General features: G+C 37.4%; 2 protein-coding genes across 3 annotated transcripts; both read right to left on the reverse strand.

Annotated features, from left to right (window-relative positions):
- Window positions 1-97: 97 nt before the first annotated feature.
- Window positions 98-9,206, reverse strand: LOC113778428 (vacuolar protein sorting-associated protein 35A-like). Of its 2 annotated transcripts, XM_027323836.1 has the most exons (22): window positions 8,962-9,206; window positions 8,758-8,854; window positions 8,440-8,563; window positions 7,374-7,559; window positions 7,017-7,104; window positions 6,762-6,818; window positions 6,577-6,666; window positions 6,365-6,487; window positions 5,979-6,053; window positions 5,801-5,860; window positions 5,199-5,315; window positions 4,049-4,288; window positions 3,911-3,976; window positions 3,728-3,817; window positions 2,916-3,005; window positions 2,168-2,257; window positions 1,772-1,840; window positions 1,613-1,693; window positions 1,343-1,450; window positions 1,143-1,246; window positions 754-867; window positions 98-638 (listed from the first exon to the last, which is right to left on the reverse strand). In XM_027323836.1, the coding sequence occupies exons 1-22, from the start codon at window positions 9,052-9,054 to the stop codon at window positions 428-430; spliced, it is 2,373 nt and encodes a 790-aa protein (XP_027179637.1). In that variant the 5' UTR covers window positions 9,055-9,206; the 3' UTR covers window positions 98-427. The 2 variants fall into 2 exon arrangements, with proteins under 2 accessions (XP_027179637.1, XP_027179638.1); XM_027323837.1 differs by lacking the exons at window positions 8,440-8,563; window positions 8,962-9,206 and having other exon boundaries at window positions 125-638; window positions 8,758-8,817.
- Window positions 9,207-10,854: 1,648 nt separating this feature from the next.
- On the reverse strand, window positions 10,855-11,786 carry LOC113778599 (heavy metal-associated isoprenylated plant protein 27). Its single transcript, XM_027324055.1, has 2 exons — window positions 11,606-11,786; window positions 10,855-11,497 (listed from the first exon to the last, which is right to left on the reverse strand). The coding sequence occupies exons 1-2, from the start codon at window positions 11,699-11,701 to the stop codon at window positions 11,111-11,113; spliced, it is 483 nt and encodes a 160-aa protein (XP_027179856.1). The 5' UTR covers window positions 11,702-11,786; the 3' UTR covers window positions 10,855-11,110.
- Between the last annotated feature and the right edge of the window lie 2,970 nt (window positions 11,787-14,756).

The raw sequence follows: 14,756 nt of genomic DNA on the forward strand, positions 1-14,756 counted from the left end.
AGCCGTGTGAGATTTTTACCATCCAAAACGACACAGAAAACCGACAACAGGCGAGAGACGACACCCACGCGTACACAAATTAAAAGGCATATTCTACTAGAAGTGAAATCTCCGAGACATCACATGAATAAGAAAAAAGTTACTTTCAACAATTATTGTTGAAAAAAAAAAAGGTTGTTCTTACAAAGATTGTCCATCCTATGCTATACTCGTCAACCAAGTTAATATACAAAACCTCCCCAGATGTTTGAATGCTTGACTATAGTCAAAACCCAAAGAATGACTACATTCCACAACCCATATGTTGCAGCCAAATGATTCTCTTCATTGTCCAAGAACTAAAAAAACTCTTCACATCCCCAAAATTGTAAAAATTTTAATGCTTTTGACATGTGAAACGTGGATTCAGCATTGTACTTCCAACCAGTCAAACCTTAATTGCCTCGTATTTTTCACCCACTGCACCACCTTTATCCTTCTGGAACTGGATGAAGCGTAGTGTGCTCGCAAAGAAAGCATCCGCAGTTGGATCTGGTGTTGCATTCTCACCTTGCATTTCATTTGTGATCAATTCAATCAAGCTCTGTACAGAAGCAACTGTGATCTGTGTGACCCCCTTCTCAAAAAAATAGAGATACCTGAGATTTAAATCCGGAAATTATATAGGTAAGTCTACAGTAAAACATCTTTATTCATTATTTATCCGTAATAAACCACAAATTAAATTTTAGACAGCGATAAAGAAATATTCACTTGTTCAGTATTTCAATGAACAGCGCGACAGATCCGCCACTGCCTCGAGTTGCATTCGCCATTTGTTGAGCGGCATTTGCAATTCTTAAAGCACGTTTTAAGCAAAGCAAGACCCTGGCAAGGAAGAAAACCAAGAAGGGAAATAACAATGAGGACAGGAAAGGCTGTCATCAATCAAACAATATTGTACAACTTTTGAAATAAATCAATGCACTGGTGCCCACGAACACTCAGTCAGCTCGTATACAGACATTTACACGTGAAATCTGGATTGTGATTCTAAATGATATTATTTCGACAATCAGAATGATGCAAAGCATAAATGTGTGTGTGTGTGTGTGTGTAAAAGTAGGTGGCCTTATATTGATAATGAATATATTATCATTCACCTCTCCCCATCCTTGATGCTATCCTGATCATCAACCCAGAAAAGGTGTGAACAAGCATATACAGCTCTGCACTGATCAGGCTTCTTCAAAAGTTTCGCAGAATACTACACAGCAAATAGGGGTAATACAAGAATAAGATCCTCAACACAATTAACCATACTCTTCAATCCAATTACAAAAAAAAATATGTTACTAGTTACCCCAGTAGCCTTGTGTGTCAGCGTATCCCTGTTCTCAACGCCGAAGACGTGCATCCGCTGAAGAGTCCCAATTATTAAGTGTATTGCAGTTACTTGAGCCTTAGAATCCTACCGCATCATCCAAATCAAAGAAAGGAAGAGAATGAGCACAATTACTTGCACTATTAAAATTTAGCCCCAACAGTTTCAGGGTCACCTGAAAATAGGTAATATACAAGCCAAACAAGGTACACTAATATCCTTCTCTTTTAAGAAAATAATGAACTTTACCGAAATTTCTTCTTCATATAGTAGATAAGCTTGGGTGAAGAACTCATAGGCAACAGGTTCAAGATCAGAGTCATCAGCAGCCTGAGAATCAACAATGCATAAGCAGGTCAAATAAAGCACAATATTCCATCTCTACTGCCAAATGTCATTTAAGTATACCTCAGCACACTGCAAGTAAAGTCGCATAGCAACTTCAGGTACAGGAACACTGGACAGAGCTTCAATTATCTGAAGGAAAAGAACAGTAACTGCTCAGTGTATAAACAAGAACATTCAGATATATTACAGTTTGGCATATCCTTCAAACAGAGCTCCAAAGAGCACAGGCACAAGAAAAATGAAAAGGAGCTGGAAGACAACCCCCCCCCCCCCCCCCCCCCCCAAAAACCAAAAAAAAAAAAAAAGAGTTCATTGAAAAGAATTCAAGGAACTTGGACCACATAGATAAGATCAGGTAAATTCACTTCTAGACCAAAAACACAGAGGGGGTCTCTGTAGCCAACATCTGGCTGTGTCCTTATGAAGGCTTATTGTAGCCTCACTGAGCGTAACTACCTGGTTCAGTATTTGAAAGATTTTCTTAGGTGTAGCAGCTGTGTCTTCTTCAGCGACATTTTCGTCCCGATTTTGCAGTCGTCTGATCAACTGCATTTTCCAAGCAATAAAACAGTTCAACAAGAAAATAAGTCAAGCCTACATAAGATAAAAGAAATGCAGCAAAGAAGAATCTGAGTCTCATGATTTAGAATAAATCCCACATGTTCATTTAGTTAAAAACAGATACTAAACCAAATTCAAAATGGAGATAAACATCCAAGTATCACAGCCCCAGAATATGTCCTCACCCACTGACACCATCTTCCTTAATTCCTTGGAGTTCTCATTTGAAGTTAGGACTTTCACTGTTAAAGTTTTCTTCCCCCCCCCCCCCGGTGCAATTATATTTATGAATGGTTGCAACATCTGTCTAATGAGTTATCCAAGTCAAGCATGGAAAAGATAGATATCTTGATCTGCATATATTAAGAGGAAATCGAACTAATTTCATAAGTTAAGTTTAGCAATAAAAATCTTTATAATGGTAACCAATAACTGCCCACAACATGCAGAAACAGTACTTGGTACACACTTGTTCATTTAGTTTAGCTTCTCTAAGGAGTATAAAAAATACATCAGCAGAAGTCATGCCGACATCTGCAGACAGCCATTATCCCCCTCAATACCAATAAATTATCAGGAAAATTTCATCAAAAAGCTGTGAATCTTTATACCTTATCCAACACACAACACAGCCAATACATACCTTGAGAGCATTAAAGATCAGGGGAGGGACTGTAAAGGGAAGCCTCTTAGGTCCTCCAGCCAAAATATGCTTCTTCACAGTGCATATAATCTATAAAAATAACAAAATGTCAACATTACTAAGTATAAAATGCAACAAACGGTTGCTTCAAACTGCTCGATTAGCAACAGGGAAAAGAAAGTCTGCATCCTTCCATTCCCCTCCCCCTTTTATTTGGTATTTAAGAAGGGACAAAATTTGTCCCCACGTAATTCTTTCAGAATCTAACATGATCCATTATATCAACATCCCAGTATCAAGACAAATAGAATTCATCTTTAGGGGGAAAAAAAGAAGAAGAATTCATCTTTAGAATGAAGACACGCTATAAACCAAATAAAAGCATGACAAGCATTGTTGATTTGAACGGAAAATAAAACTTCAGCCCTCATTTTAAATCAAACAAAACAAAATAAAAGCAGTAGGACCGCATTCAACTGAACTTGACAAGAGTCAAATTTCCTATTACCTGAAATGGTATAGGGTCAGTTAAACTCAACACAGCATGACATGACACAAGGAATATAACAGGTACTGATGATTAAGGAAAGCCAAAATCCATTAATTACAAGAAAACGAGAGGAGATAAAGGAAATGAGAGAATTTCAACACCCCCCCCCCCCAACCCCAAAAAAAAATCATCAGGGAAACAATATATATGTACCTTCATCAAGCCCAACTAAAGCCCATAATACTAGAGAACAAGCAAGTAGAAAGATACATATGTTGCTGGCACTGTGCACTCAAATTTTATAAGGTCAAACAGTTATCACCTTAAGCATTTCTTCTGGATCATCATTGTGAAGCATTTGAATAAGACGTGCAACGGAATTCTGCTCCTCATGAAAGTCTTCCTCATCAAGCTGAAATAGAGGGAATAAGGGGATAAATTAATGATATATATGATAATAAATTATATAACTGACCCACTGATCAGGAGTTTAAATCTAAATTACCTCAGATTGAAGATTCCCTTCTAAATCTTTAATGAGCCCCTTTATTAACTCAAACAGGGCCTCGACCTACAAGGAAATACTCCCAAGTTATCAACACATAACCAGAAAGGGCAGAATACCACATCTTTAGAAACATACCTTCTCAGAGTTAGAAATTAATGTCTTATTTTTCATGATACTTTGAATTATGACACTGGCCATCTCCTTCTTTGTTCCATTGTCTAAGTACTCCATCACATGGGGATAATTTGAAAGCTTCAATGCGATATCTATATCATTGTATTTCTGAAGTGGAGCACTTAGAAGTGCAACAACTTGTTTTCTTGATTTGCTATCTTCAAGCTTTCCTTTCCCAGAAAGTTTCGTCACACAAGCGCCCTGCAGGATAGTAGCACCACCCAGAAGTATAGCTGCTTCAGCAAGTATCATGCTTGGGAAGTTTTATATATATATCTGAAATGCTAATTACCAAATGGATAAACTAGCATAGTAAGACTTTTCTCAGGAAAACAAAAATCTACAATCTTAAACCGTCCCTGAACAAGAAAGAGAATAAAAAAATGATCCCTCTTATAAGGCCATAATACAAGTCAGTTTGGCAATGTTTTTCTTGTAACTAAATCAAATATACTTCTGAAGAATCAACTGCATCTCTAGGCCACATGGCAAACCTGGCCTCCCTAATTTGCTAATCTTGAGTAACTTATGGAGCCTATCTTCATAGTTATGTATAATAATAAAATATCCATTGAAAGATCGTTGAGCCCAAAGATAGACAACTATAAACCCATTTCCGGAAAACAACACACTAGACTGGTGAAAAAGTATCACAAAATAACATGTACTTACAACAGAAATTTAGAACACAATTCAAAAACCCATGTGTCTGCTCTACATTATAAACAGTTCTTTAGCTTATCTTATACCCATCTGTTCATGAAAAGATTGGACATGGGTTTTCAAAACCCAAAAAACTAACTCCAGTTTCTGTATAACACCAATGTCCCTAATGAGACCTTCAAATTGCCAATTCTCAAGACTCACACCCAGATTTGATAATTATTTAGCACTTATGATTCATATATTCATCAGCAAACAGCTAAATTTCACAGACAGAGAAGTAACTACTTAGCGATTCATCATGAAGAATCATCTACCCAAAATTGTAATGTTGAAATGATGCTAAAATGCAAAATCTTCCAAAAATCAACAAAACCTTGATGTACAAACTTATGCAATCTACATAAAAAGTAACAATAAAACTCTAATGTAATATGCCAAGATTTACCAATATTTGATCCACAAAATCAAGACGATCTGGGTGCACTTGAAGCGTAAATGTCAAAAGAGACGAATACAAAGTTACAACTCCAATAACTGGCATGTCATCTTGCGCCTCAATCACCTGCATTATAAATGGTCTTGAGATCAGATATTTCTGAAATAGTTTGGATATCCATCCTAATTGATTAATCAACAAGGAAAGAGAAACTGCTGACCCATTCTCAGGCATTAGCGGGAAGGGTTCATTTTTCCAAAGATAAGGAACTTATAGAGAAAGATTAACTCTATTCAGTAGCCTTTCTAATTGCACAAGCAGACAAAGGAACATTTTCCTCCCACAATTCAACATAGCAACCCCACTAAAGCAACAGCAAAAGAAAATGGAGAAGAAGGACTACAACATGTTAATCAGAACCCTCATTTTTGTAGAACAAGCAGAGAAAAGGTTTGAGTCGTTTGACAATTGCTACATTATGTTAACTTCAAAACTTGTAAAGGTCAACATGCTCAAAGCAAACAACTTTTGCAGATGCAAGGATTTTTGTTATGGTGTAGAACTTAAACAGAGATTATGAACAACTTTCGTGGGGAACAGCGCATATTTACCTTGCCAATGGCATTACTCAGTTTCGCAAAAGCTTCTACTTGGAAAAACTCAGGTAAAACCTGCAACATTAAATTTCTGGCAGTTATATAGATAAATGAATTTTACGAAATTCCACAAACCAAAATCCACATTTAAGCACCACAAATTGACAGAAATATAGACTTTCAAATTACTTACTTCTGCACTTGAAGCAGCATAATTTGACAGCCTATCCATTAGTCGAGAAAGCACTGTCTTGATGTCAACAGAAGGCTGAAAAGGATACATAAAACACGAGTGTCTTTAATGCTAGTAAACAGAGTGGTCGTATGGCACTTTGGCTTGAAAAATGTTCAGAGATCTGTCAAAAAGCATCGGAATAATAATACACATAGGAATGAATCCTTTCAACTTGTTTTATCTTTTCCCATGAGGACAATGGCCCATTAACTTTAACCCACAATTGACAATCACGTCATTATTCTCTTACAGTCATCCAAAATATCCAATCTGTCCAATCTAACTCTATGCACTTAAACATTTCAAAAATCCATAGATTCTCCTAAAAGAGAAGCAAAATCAACCTGAAGCTGTGGGAAAGCACCCAGTAGAGTTTCAAGTGTCTGCAAGTGATATTCATCAGGGAATACTTGGATTATGCAATCCATCAAGTAGCATTGTGCAATCTCATCCTTGCAGTTGACTACCTGGAAGTAACAATAAAGGCACACTAGCATTATACTTACACTGAGAATCCAGAAAACTTGAAAACAAACTTGAGGAAAACCAATAATACCTGCTCCAAGACCCTGGTAAGAACAGTCTCTCGGTACATATCAAGGTCAACACCCTCAATCTGGCTGAGAACATGTAGGTTCTTCCCCACCTAGTAAAGATCACAGGAGAACTCTTGCGTGAGTGAATATAATCATTGTTCATCTGAAATGACTGGTAGACCTATCTTGGATTACAGATTATTACAAGATCACGAAGCTCGCTCCTCTCTTTTTCACGTTTCTCCTTCTCCCGAGCAGGTCCCTGCAGACCATAAAGCCCGATTGCAATCCTCAACTCATGATCAGCAAAGAGTATGAATCATTGACAAGCAATTAAACACCTGCATGATGACAAACCATGCTCTCATGATTTACTTTTTGCCCTCGAGACACGCTAGCAGGCATGGCGCATGTCTAAGCATGAGAGCAGGTAACAGAGTCCACAAAACTGTCAACCAACCTGATGTTGCATTCGAACCCAAAGTTTATTCATCTCTGTGAAATTTTGGAGTACAAACTCCACAGCATCCGAGACTGTCTCAGCATCCCTATAAATTAAAGCGGGAATAAACAAAAGAGAGATTAAACAGTGTACAAACACTCTTATAGAAAGAAAAAAATGGAAAAAAAAAAGGATACAATGAAGAGAAAACAGTGAAAACAGACAGCTTTATCAGGGTTTATTGTATCCTACATGCATTACCAAAATTAATTTACTCTTCTTGATTCCCTTATGGACAGAGACACTTATTAAATCCTCACAGATAGAGCTGTCAAACAAAAATTAGCAATAATATACACAGATTTAGGTGCTTACCCTTCATACTCAGAACCCAGATCAGGTAATTTATCCCTACTGACTTGAGAAAGGTAACTCCTTAGAAAGAGCCCACGTAAAGGATGTTGTATGCCACGGCACATCTCCACAAGATCTTTAAGAATATCCTTTGCAGGAGCTTCCTTGGATTTTATGTACACAGACCCAACAGTACAAAGGAGATACCTGAATAAAAGAAAGAAGAATCTGAAATTAATGCTGCAGGTTGCAACTAAAAGCCCAAGAAATGAGAATTGCATATCCACCATGTGCTCCATGGTACCTTTATTTTCGTCGAATAGTATATATTAGGTTGGTGGATATTATAACCAAAAGAACACCAACACATTGTCATGAAAGTTATTTAACTTCTCTTCCCTCCATCCCTCTCCTCAAGAGGTCAGAGTGGGGGGATTTTGGTGATTGAAGTGTGCAGACTAACTTTAGCTACAAGCATCAACTTAATAAAGAGGAACATGCAAAAAAGTCAAACTCATTCATTGCCAAATTTTAGGCAACACTGAGCTAGATGGTGGTGGAGAAAGCTGATGACCTAAAATTCAAACGTGGCACTACAGTGCTTAACTATAAAAGTGCAAAAACCTATATCCCACCCAATTTTGAAGGTTCTAAACTTGCCCTTGGCCATAATTTTCCAGACAGGTATATTCTTATCTCCAGAAGCACTACATATGAACACACGTCAATCAAGAAATGCTAATCTCAAAGACTTGGCTGCTCTAGTTCAAGGCAATCGTGTAGCAATCATGGCTCTCAGTTATACTAGTCTCACTGATCTATTATACACACACTGACAGTCTTCCTTGTGACATAAATCATAGACAGTAAGTTGTAATTACACATTTAGATTAAGTGCATATTCAACCCAAATTACATGCATACAAGCACTATAATAATTACTCGGAAGAGGTATAAGTATATCCTACTATTAGGTCCTATCTTCAGAAATAAAAGTCGGATGCAAATCTTCCATTCTTTTAAACTGTAAATTTTCTGACTTCCAATTTAAGAAAACGGTAACATCTACAAAGAGAATCCTACTCACAGCCTGGGCAATATGTTGCCAGCATGCTGCACCAGCTCATACAATTCAACTATTGAGCAACCACGCTTGGTCTCCTCCTTGAAAAAAATCTCTAGCTTCCTTAATTCATCAAATGCTCGCATATCTAAAAGCAAAATCAAATTCCCAGACTTATCAGTTGTCAAAAGGCCAATATATGAACGAACACTTCCTTAATAACACCGACCCCCATCCCCAAAAAAATAGACAATAAGTGAACCAAACAAATAAATTTCTACAATAAATGACCCAAATAAATTTCTCAGTTTCAAAATGCAAGATCCGATCAGTAAAACATACATAATTCGTAATATTTCTGAGGAGAAAGCCTCGAAGTCCGAAGTTCCGAAAGCATCTGAGCTGAGTACTTGAGCGCATCCTTCAAATTACTCGAATCCTTTTTGCAATCCGATCCAAACAACTCCAATTAGGGTTTACGTTGAACGACTTCATTGACCGACTTTCATGCTCCCAAAAGAAAAACAAAAAGAAAAAACGTATTACCAGAGCTCGATGCATATAAAAGGCGTTTTGCTGCAGGCCGGTGATGCCGGCGGCCAACCATTTTTCTTCGTCTTCGACTCCGTTATGATGCATCACGATCCTCTTTCGCCCTCTCCTGTTTCTGTCTATTGTTATTAACTTTACTAATTACCAGTAGCACCAAAGAGGAGCTGTTCTCGTAAACGACGACGAATTATGGTCACGTTTTGACTCTCTCTCGCTCTCTCTCTCTATCACAGGCTTGGAGCAACTGCCAGTCAGCGCCCTTTTTCTTTTTGTTGGATTGGATTATTTGGATCCAATTTGGTCCGAACTCTGAAAGAACCCAAAATTGGTCCTTTCTAAAGTGGAAGAGGCCGGAGGGCAATTTGTTAAAAATTGGCGCCTTTAGTGGAATTCTTCAAAGAACCTAATTTTAATCTTTGGCCCTTGAACTTAACAACTTGATAGTTAATGGAGTAAATTAAATTTGTGAAATTACCATCCATAACAATTTTTCGATCTTTGACTCAAAGGATGGATTCATGCATCTTAAGTTTCTTAACTCGGAGTGCAAACGAACCGAATCGAATCGTTTGCATTACAATATTTTTATTTTGTTATAATGCATCGGATTAACTTTTGTTATTTTTTAGACTCGGTTCTACACTAATTCCGAATTTTGTGAAACTGAAATGAGAACCTAAAAATAACAAGTATCTAGTTTTTGCGCTAAATCGAATGTTTTTCCAACTTGATACATAATTTGAATTCCAAGAGTTTGTAATAACAAGTCAAAGCAAAACCTTAAAGTAGGAGGGGGGAAAAATTCAGGTACAAGTATTGGGAAATTTCCACCGTTGTTTGTAGAAGTTAGTTGTAATTATAGTTCAATCTTTGATTATATTTTTGGTCGATTAATGTTTGAGAGAGAAGATGGCGTCTTTAGAAAAATGTGTTAGAAAACCACTTTATTAATTGCAAATCATCACCGAATATAAAGAAGCTGACTTGACCGTCCTCTCATTCGGGTATACAGCATAAAGATGCATCCGGTGTCGTGCTGCCCAAGAAGATGCCGTGGACCTTAGGTTATTTCTCATTAGATTCTACCTTCGAAATGGAATGAGAAAAGGTCTCAAGTTGGTGGAAAACTGGCAGTTAGTTCCCACTCTATCCATTCAAGGTCGGTTTTGGGCAAAGAAGCGTGTCAAACCCAACCCCTTTCCATATACGGCCAATTGAAAGGGAAGTCGTCATCAGGCTGGAGCACCGGAACAAGGAGAAGCAAAAGGCCACTTAAATAGAAGTATATCATCATATTTCGTCCTCTCTATTTTCCATAGCAAAATTAGTGGGTCAAAAAAGCACCAAATATGATGATTTATCAAGGAAAAGACAAAATAAGAACGTGGTAGCAAAGACGCTGCAACATGGATAAGGCCGCCCTTGATTGTGCATGAATAAAAATCGAGTTCAGAGATAGGGTAACGAAGGGTTTGACTAATGGAAGAAGAAGAAGAAGAAGAAGAAAACAACTAAAGAAAGTAGCGATGGAAATGCTACTTCTGAAGCAACAAGAACTAATATTATTGTATCTGCAACAAGAACTATTCATCAGGCTCGAGCACCGGAACAAGGAGAAGCAAAAGGCCACCTAAATAGAAGTATATCATATTTCGTCCTCTTTATTTTCCATAGCAATTAGTGCACCAAATATGATGATTTATCAAGGAAAAAGACAAAATAAGAACATGGTAGTAAAGACGCTGCAAGCAACATAGATAAGGCCGCCCTTGATTGTGCATGAGTAAAATATGAGTTCAGAGATAGGGTAACAAGGGGTTTGCCTACTGATAGACAATAATATAATCATAGGAAGAAGAAGAAGAAAACAACTAAAGAAAGTAGCGATGGAAATGCCTACTTCTGAAGCAACAAGAAAGAACTATTAATATAGTCTCTGCAACAAGAACTATTCATACCCAAAATATACATATGTAGGGACAAACATCCACAGCCCACCTTATTTGCCTAGCTAGCTAGTACCCCTACTTTACTGCTTAAGCACCAACATTTATATTATATACACATACATGATAGAACTCTTAAAACCCATGCAATTGCATGTAAATATACACACACACGCGATGGATGGATATTAATTAGTTTACATTACGGAACAAGCATTAGGATTGTCATCACTAAACGCAGTCATATACTTGACTTCAGTGGAACTGGCACGAGCAAGGCTAGAAATCTGAGGATTATCCACCGCGTTCCGGACGTAACCAGCCGGAGCCTTTCTGTCATAAACCCCAGGAGCATAGGGATGCTCGACGACCTCTTGGGGGATGTAAGGCCAGAACTGAGCTTTCTTCCCGGTTCGATGTCTCACCCGTCGCAACACCTTATCCGGATCCACATGCCCGATTACTCTCAACCTGTGCTTCTTCGGATCAACCTCCACCTCTGAAACCCCTCTCATGTGTTCCACCGACTTCCTCACTCTTCTTTCGCACCCCTCACAGTCAATCTTCACTCTTATATCCACCGTCTGATGAACCAAAAAAACAAAACCAAGTATTATTATTATTTTTTTTTTGCATGAGAAACCAACTTCTAATAACTGCTTTTTGGAAAAATTTATTGATTGGTTACGTACCTGAAGGGGCCTTTTCTTCAGTTTCTTGAGCTTTCTCCTCTCACCCCAAGTGTTGTGCCATTCAAACCTATCTGAGAGGTAGTCTAAAAAACCCATTTCTTGAAAACTCTTTTCTTGGCTTTTTGACGTTGTGCTACAAGGTTCGAGCTAGAAGCAGTATGCAGCCGGAAAGTACCAGAGAATCGCCTTTGTTGGCAGTACTATCACATTAGCACCGGGACTTGGATTATATAGCAGTAGTAGAGACTAGAGACAAGAGACTGGAGGGGCAGCAAATGTCGACTTTGACCGGTTGCCATAAGGTCGGCAACAGGGGAGCCCGCAAGTGACACACACGTGGAGGCCTTGTTTTGAGCCATGTGTCCTCGTACCACGTCGGCACCCAGGGACCCCACGCCATCATAACCTTCGATGAAATTTCTACCCTTATCAATTAATTTCTGGAGTCTGCAGTTGATTTGATCGCAGGGAGCCTCGAACGTGTGGTCATTTTTTGAAGTTAATCTGATGGCGTAAGTGGTTGCCTTCGATCTTCATGATTATATACCTAGTTGGAGTGGCTTCCGTGGGCGGTGATTAATGCTCTAACTGGACATTAGGGGGCTACTAGTAGAATCAGACGGTTGATGCGTGAGCAGTGTTTCCTCATCCCATTTGTCCGGATGCAATAAAGATAATCGGATATGTTTGATCAAAAGATGCTAGCTAGAATCAAATACTCTCTAATCTTCTGATAACATACTGATAGTGGTCAAGCTTCAATCAATGCGGAAATAATTAATGAGTTTATTTAGATAGGAGTTTATTTGGATGATTTATTTGATATAATTACTAGTAATATTTTTTGTGATGTAATGCATGTAAAATAAAAATGTGATTGAGAAGATAAAAAAATGATTGAAATTTGTGAAGTAAATTTTTTTATTTCAAATCTTCCTAATCCAAACACGCCCATATGTTTTCAATTGGTTAATTGCACGAGTAATTTCTCATTTGGATGGCCATTTTTAAGAGTTTTTATTATAAAAAAAAAACGTACTACAACGATTTGATGTGTGTGAAGTAAAAATGTGATTGAAAAACATGCTCCTGAATGAATAACGTAAAAAATTTTCTGCAAAAAAAAAAAAAAAAATCCGAACAAGATTTTACTTTTGGAAGTATGGTATAGGAGTACCAATTATTATCAAGATATATGTGAAGCTGTAGTTGGTTGGACCAAATCCTCAAATTAACTTCTTTATAGGCAATTTCTTGGTAGATGGTTTCTTATTGTTAATTTGGACAGGTGTCTCGGTAAGCAACTTAGATTAGGAAGATGATTAAAATGAATTTCCTAAGATGATTTGATTATCAAAAGCATGTACTCGGGTGTCATATCATCATTCCAGCCAGGTGCCTGATTTACTTGGACACTCCATATTGGCTCATATCTAAAATACAATTAACTGATTTACCTCACCGTTTGAGACTGGAGAAGATAATTCACCTCTGAAGCCTTGAGCTAGAATTACTAGTGAAAATGAAAAATGTAGTTATTCTTGCAGGATATACCACGTAGATGAGATGAGGAGAATTCTTTCGTCCATCTCATGATTGATTAGTGGTTAAAGATTCCAACAAAATTTCATTTGCGGAGTTAGGTAGGCGTTTGATGCACATCCACACTTGGTCGGACATCATTAACAAGAAACTTCAGTAAATAATGCTCTGTGGAAGTGTGGGATAATGAGAGCTTTGAAAAGGAATTATCACTTGTCGACACTAAAAAGATGTCTTAAAGTATCGATTTTGTAATGTAGTGCGTTTGTAAATGTGCACACATTAATCCGTAATTAAGGTTAAAATCCGGGGCAACTGCGTATTTATTTATTTTTTGATACTTTAAGCAAAATTAATTTGAACGCAGACATCCGTGAACGAGTAATTAAAACATTTTAGCTGTACCCTCTTGAAGTTATAGGTCTCGAACTTGTAACACACGTACAAGGCATAAAAATATATAGAATTGGTTCGATAGTGGATTATTTACAAAAAAATTTAGTTGCTTATATCATCGGTATTTTTTTATCTCATGTACATTACATAAAAAAAAAATTGTGTTATAAGCATTTCTTTTAAAAATTATTTCTAGAAACTTTGCTAGGAACCAAAAAGGCAAAATCAACAAATGAAGCCAAAATAATTATAGTAAGGGTTAATTATACTTTGCACCGTTAAAATATATCCAAATCATCATTTTGGTCTTCAAACTTAGGAAATGAGACATTTTAGTTCATCAAATATAAAATTTATCTCATTTGAGTGTCTAAAGTATAAAATTTGTCCACATTATTCCTTCAAGTATGAAATTTTTGTTCAACTTTAGTCCCTCACATATAAATTTTAGAACTCATTTTTTCACAAAAAAAAAAAAATTATAGAACTCATATATAAATTTGTCCCACTTTAGTATAGAACTTGTTCCACTTCTATTACCGATTTCACTTAAGTGGCCTTGTTTGGATTGCATTTTTCTGGAATTTTTTGTAGAAAAAATACTATAGCGATTTGATATTCATGAGATAAAAAAGTGATTGAAAAATATGTTCATGAAAAATGTGACAATTTTTTTAAAAAAATTTGTTGTCCAAACAAATATTTCAAGGACTAATGTGCTCCGTTTTGAAACAATTTTTTTGCTTTTTCTCTCCCCCTCTCCTCCCCTTCCCCCTCCCCTTTTGCCCAATCCGGTCGCGTGACCAGATTGCAGATGCGGTCTGATACCGCGCGACTAGATCGCAGCTAGGGAAGGGGGAGGGTGGCCAAGGAGGGGGAGACAGAGACGGAGAGGGAGAAGGAGAAAGGAAGGGAAAAAAAAGGGAAGGCTGGCGCCGGAAGTAGCGGCGAAGGTGGTGGTGGCCGGCGACGGAGGTGGTGGCCGGCGATAAAGGTGTGGTGGATCGGGGTGGGGGAGAAAAAAGAAGAAAAGGAGAAGTTTTTTGTGTATTAGATATTTTGAAGTGTGTAAGTTAAAAAATTTGATAAGTTTTTTTGGGTTCCTGTAGTTGAAGTTGTTAAAAAACTAGTAGCTAAAAAACTTGGTTCCAAACAGGCCCTAGGCTCCGTGTATAATTAATTCAAGGGTACAAATGGTTATTCGCTCCAATAG

This window comes from Coffea eugenioides, chromosome 7, assembly GCF_003713205.1.
Source record: "Coffea eugenioides isolate CCC68of chromosome 7, Ceug_1.0, whole genome shotgun sequence".
Taxonomy (NCBI): domain Eukaryota; kingdom Viridiplantae; phylum Streptophyta; class Magnoliopsida; order Gentianales; family Rubiaceae; genus Coffea; species Coffea eugenioides.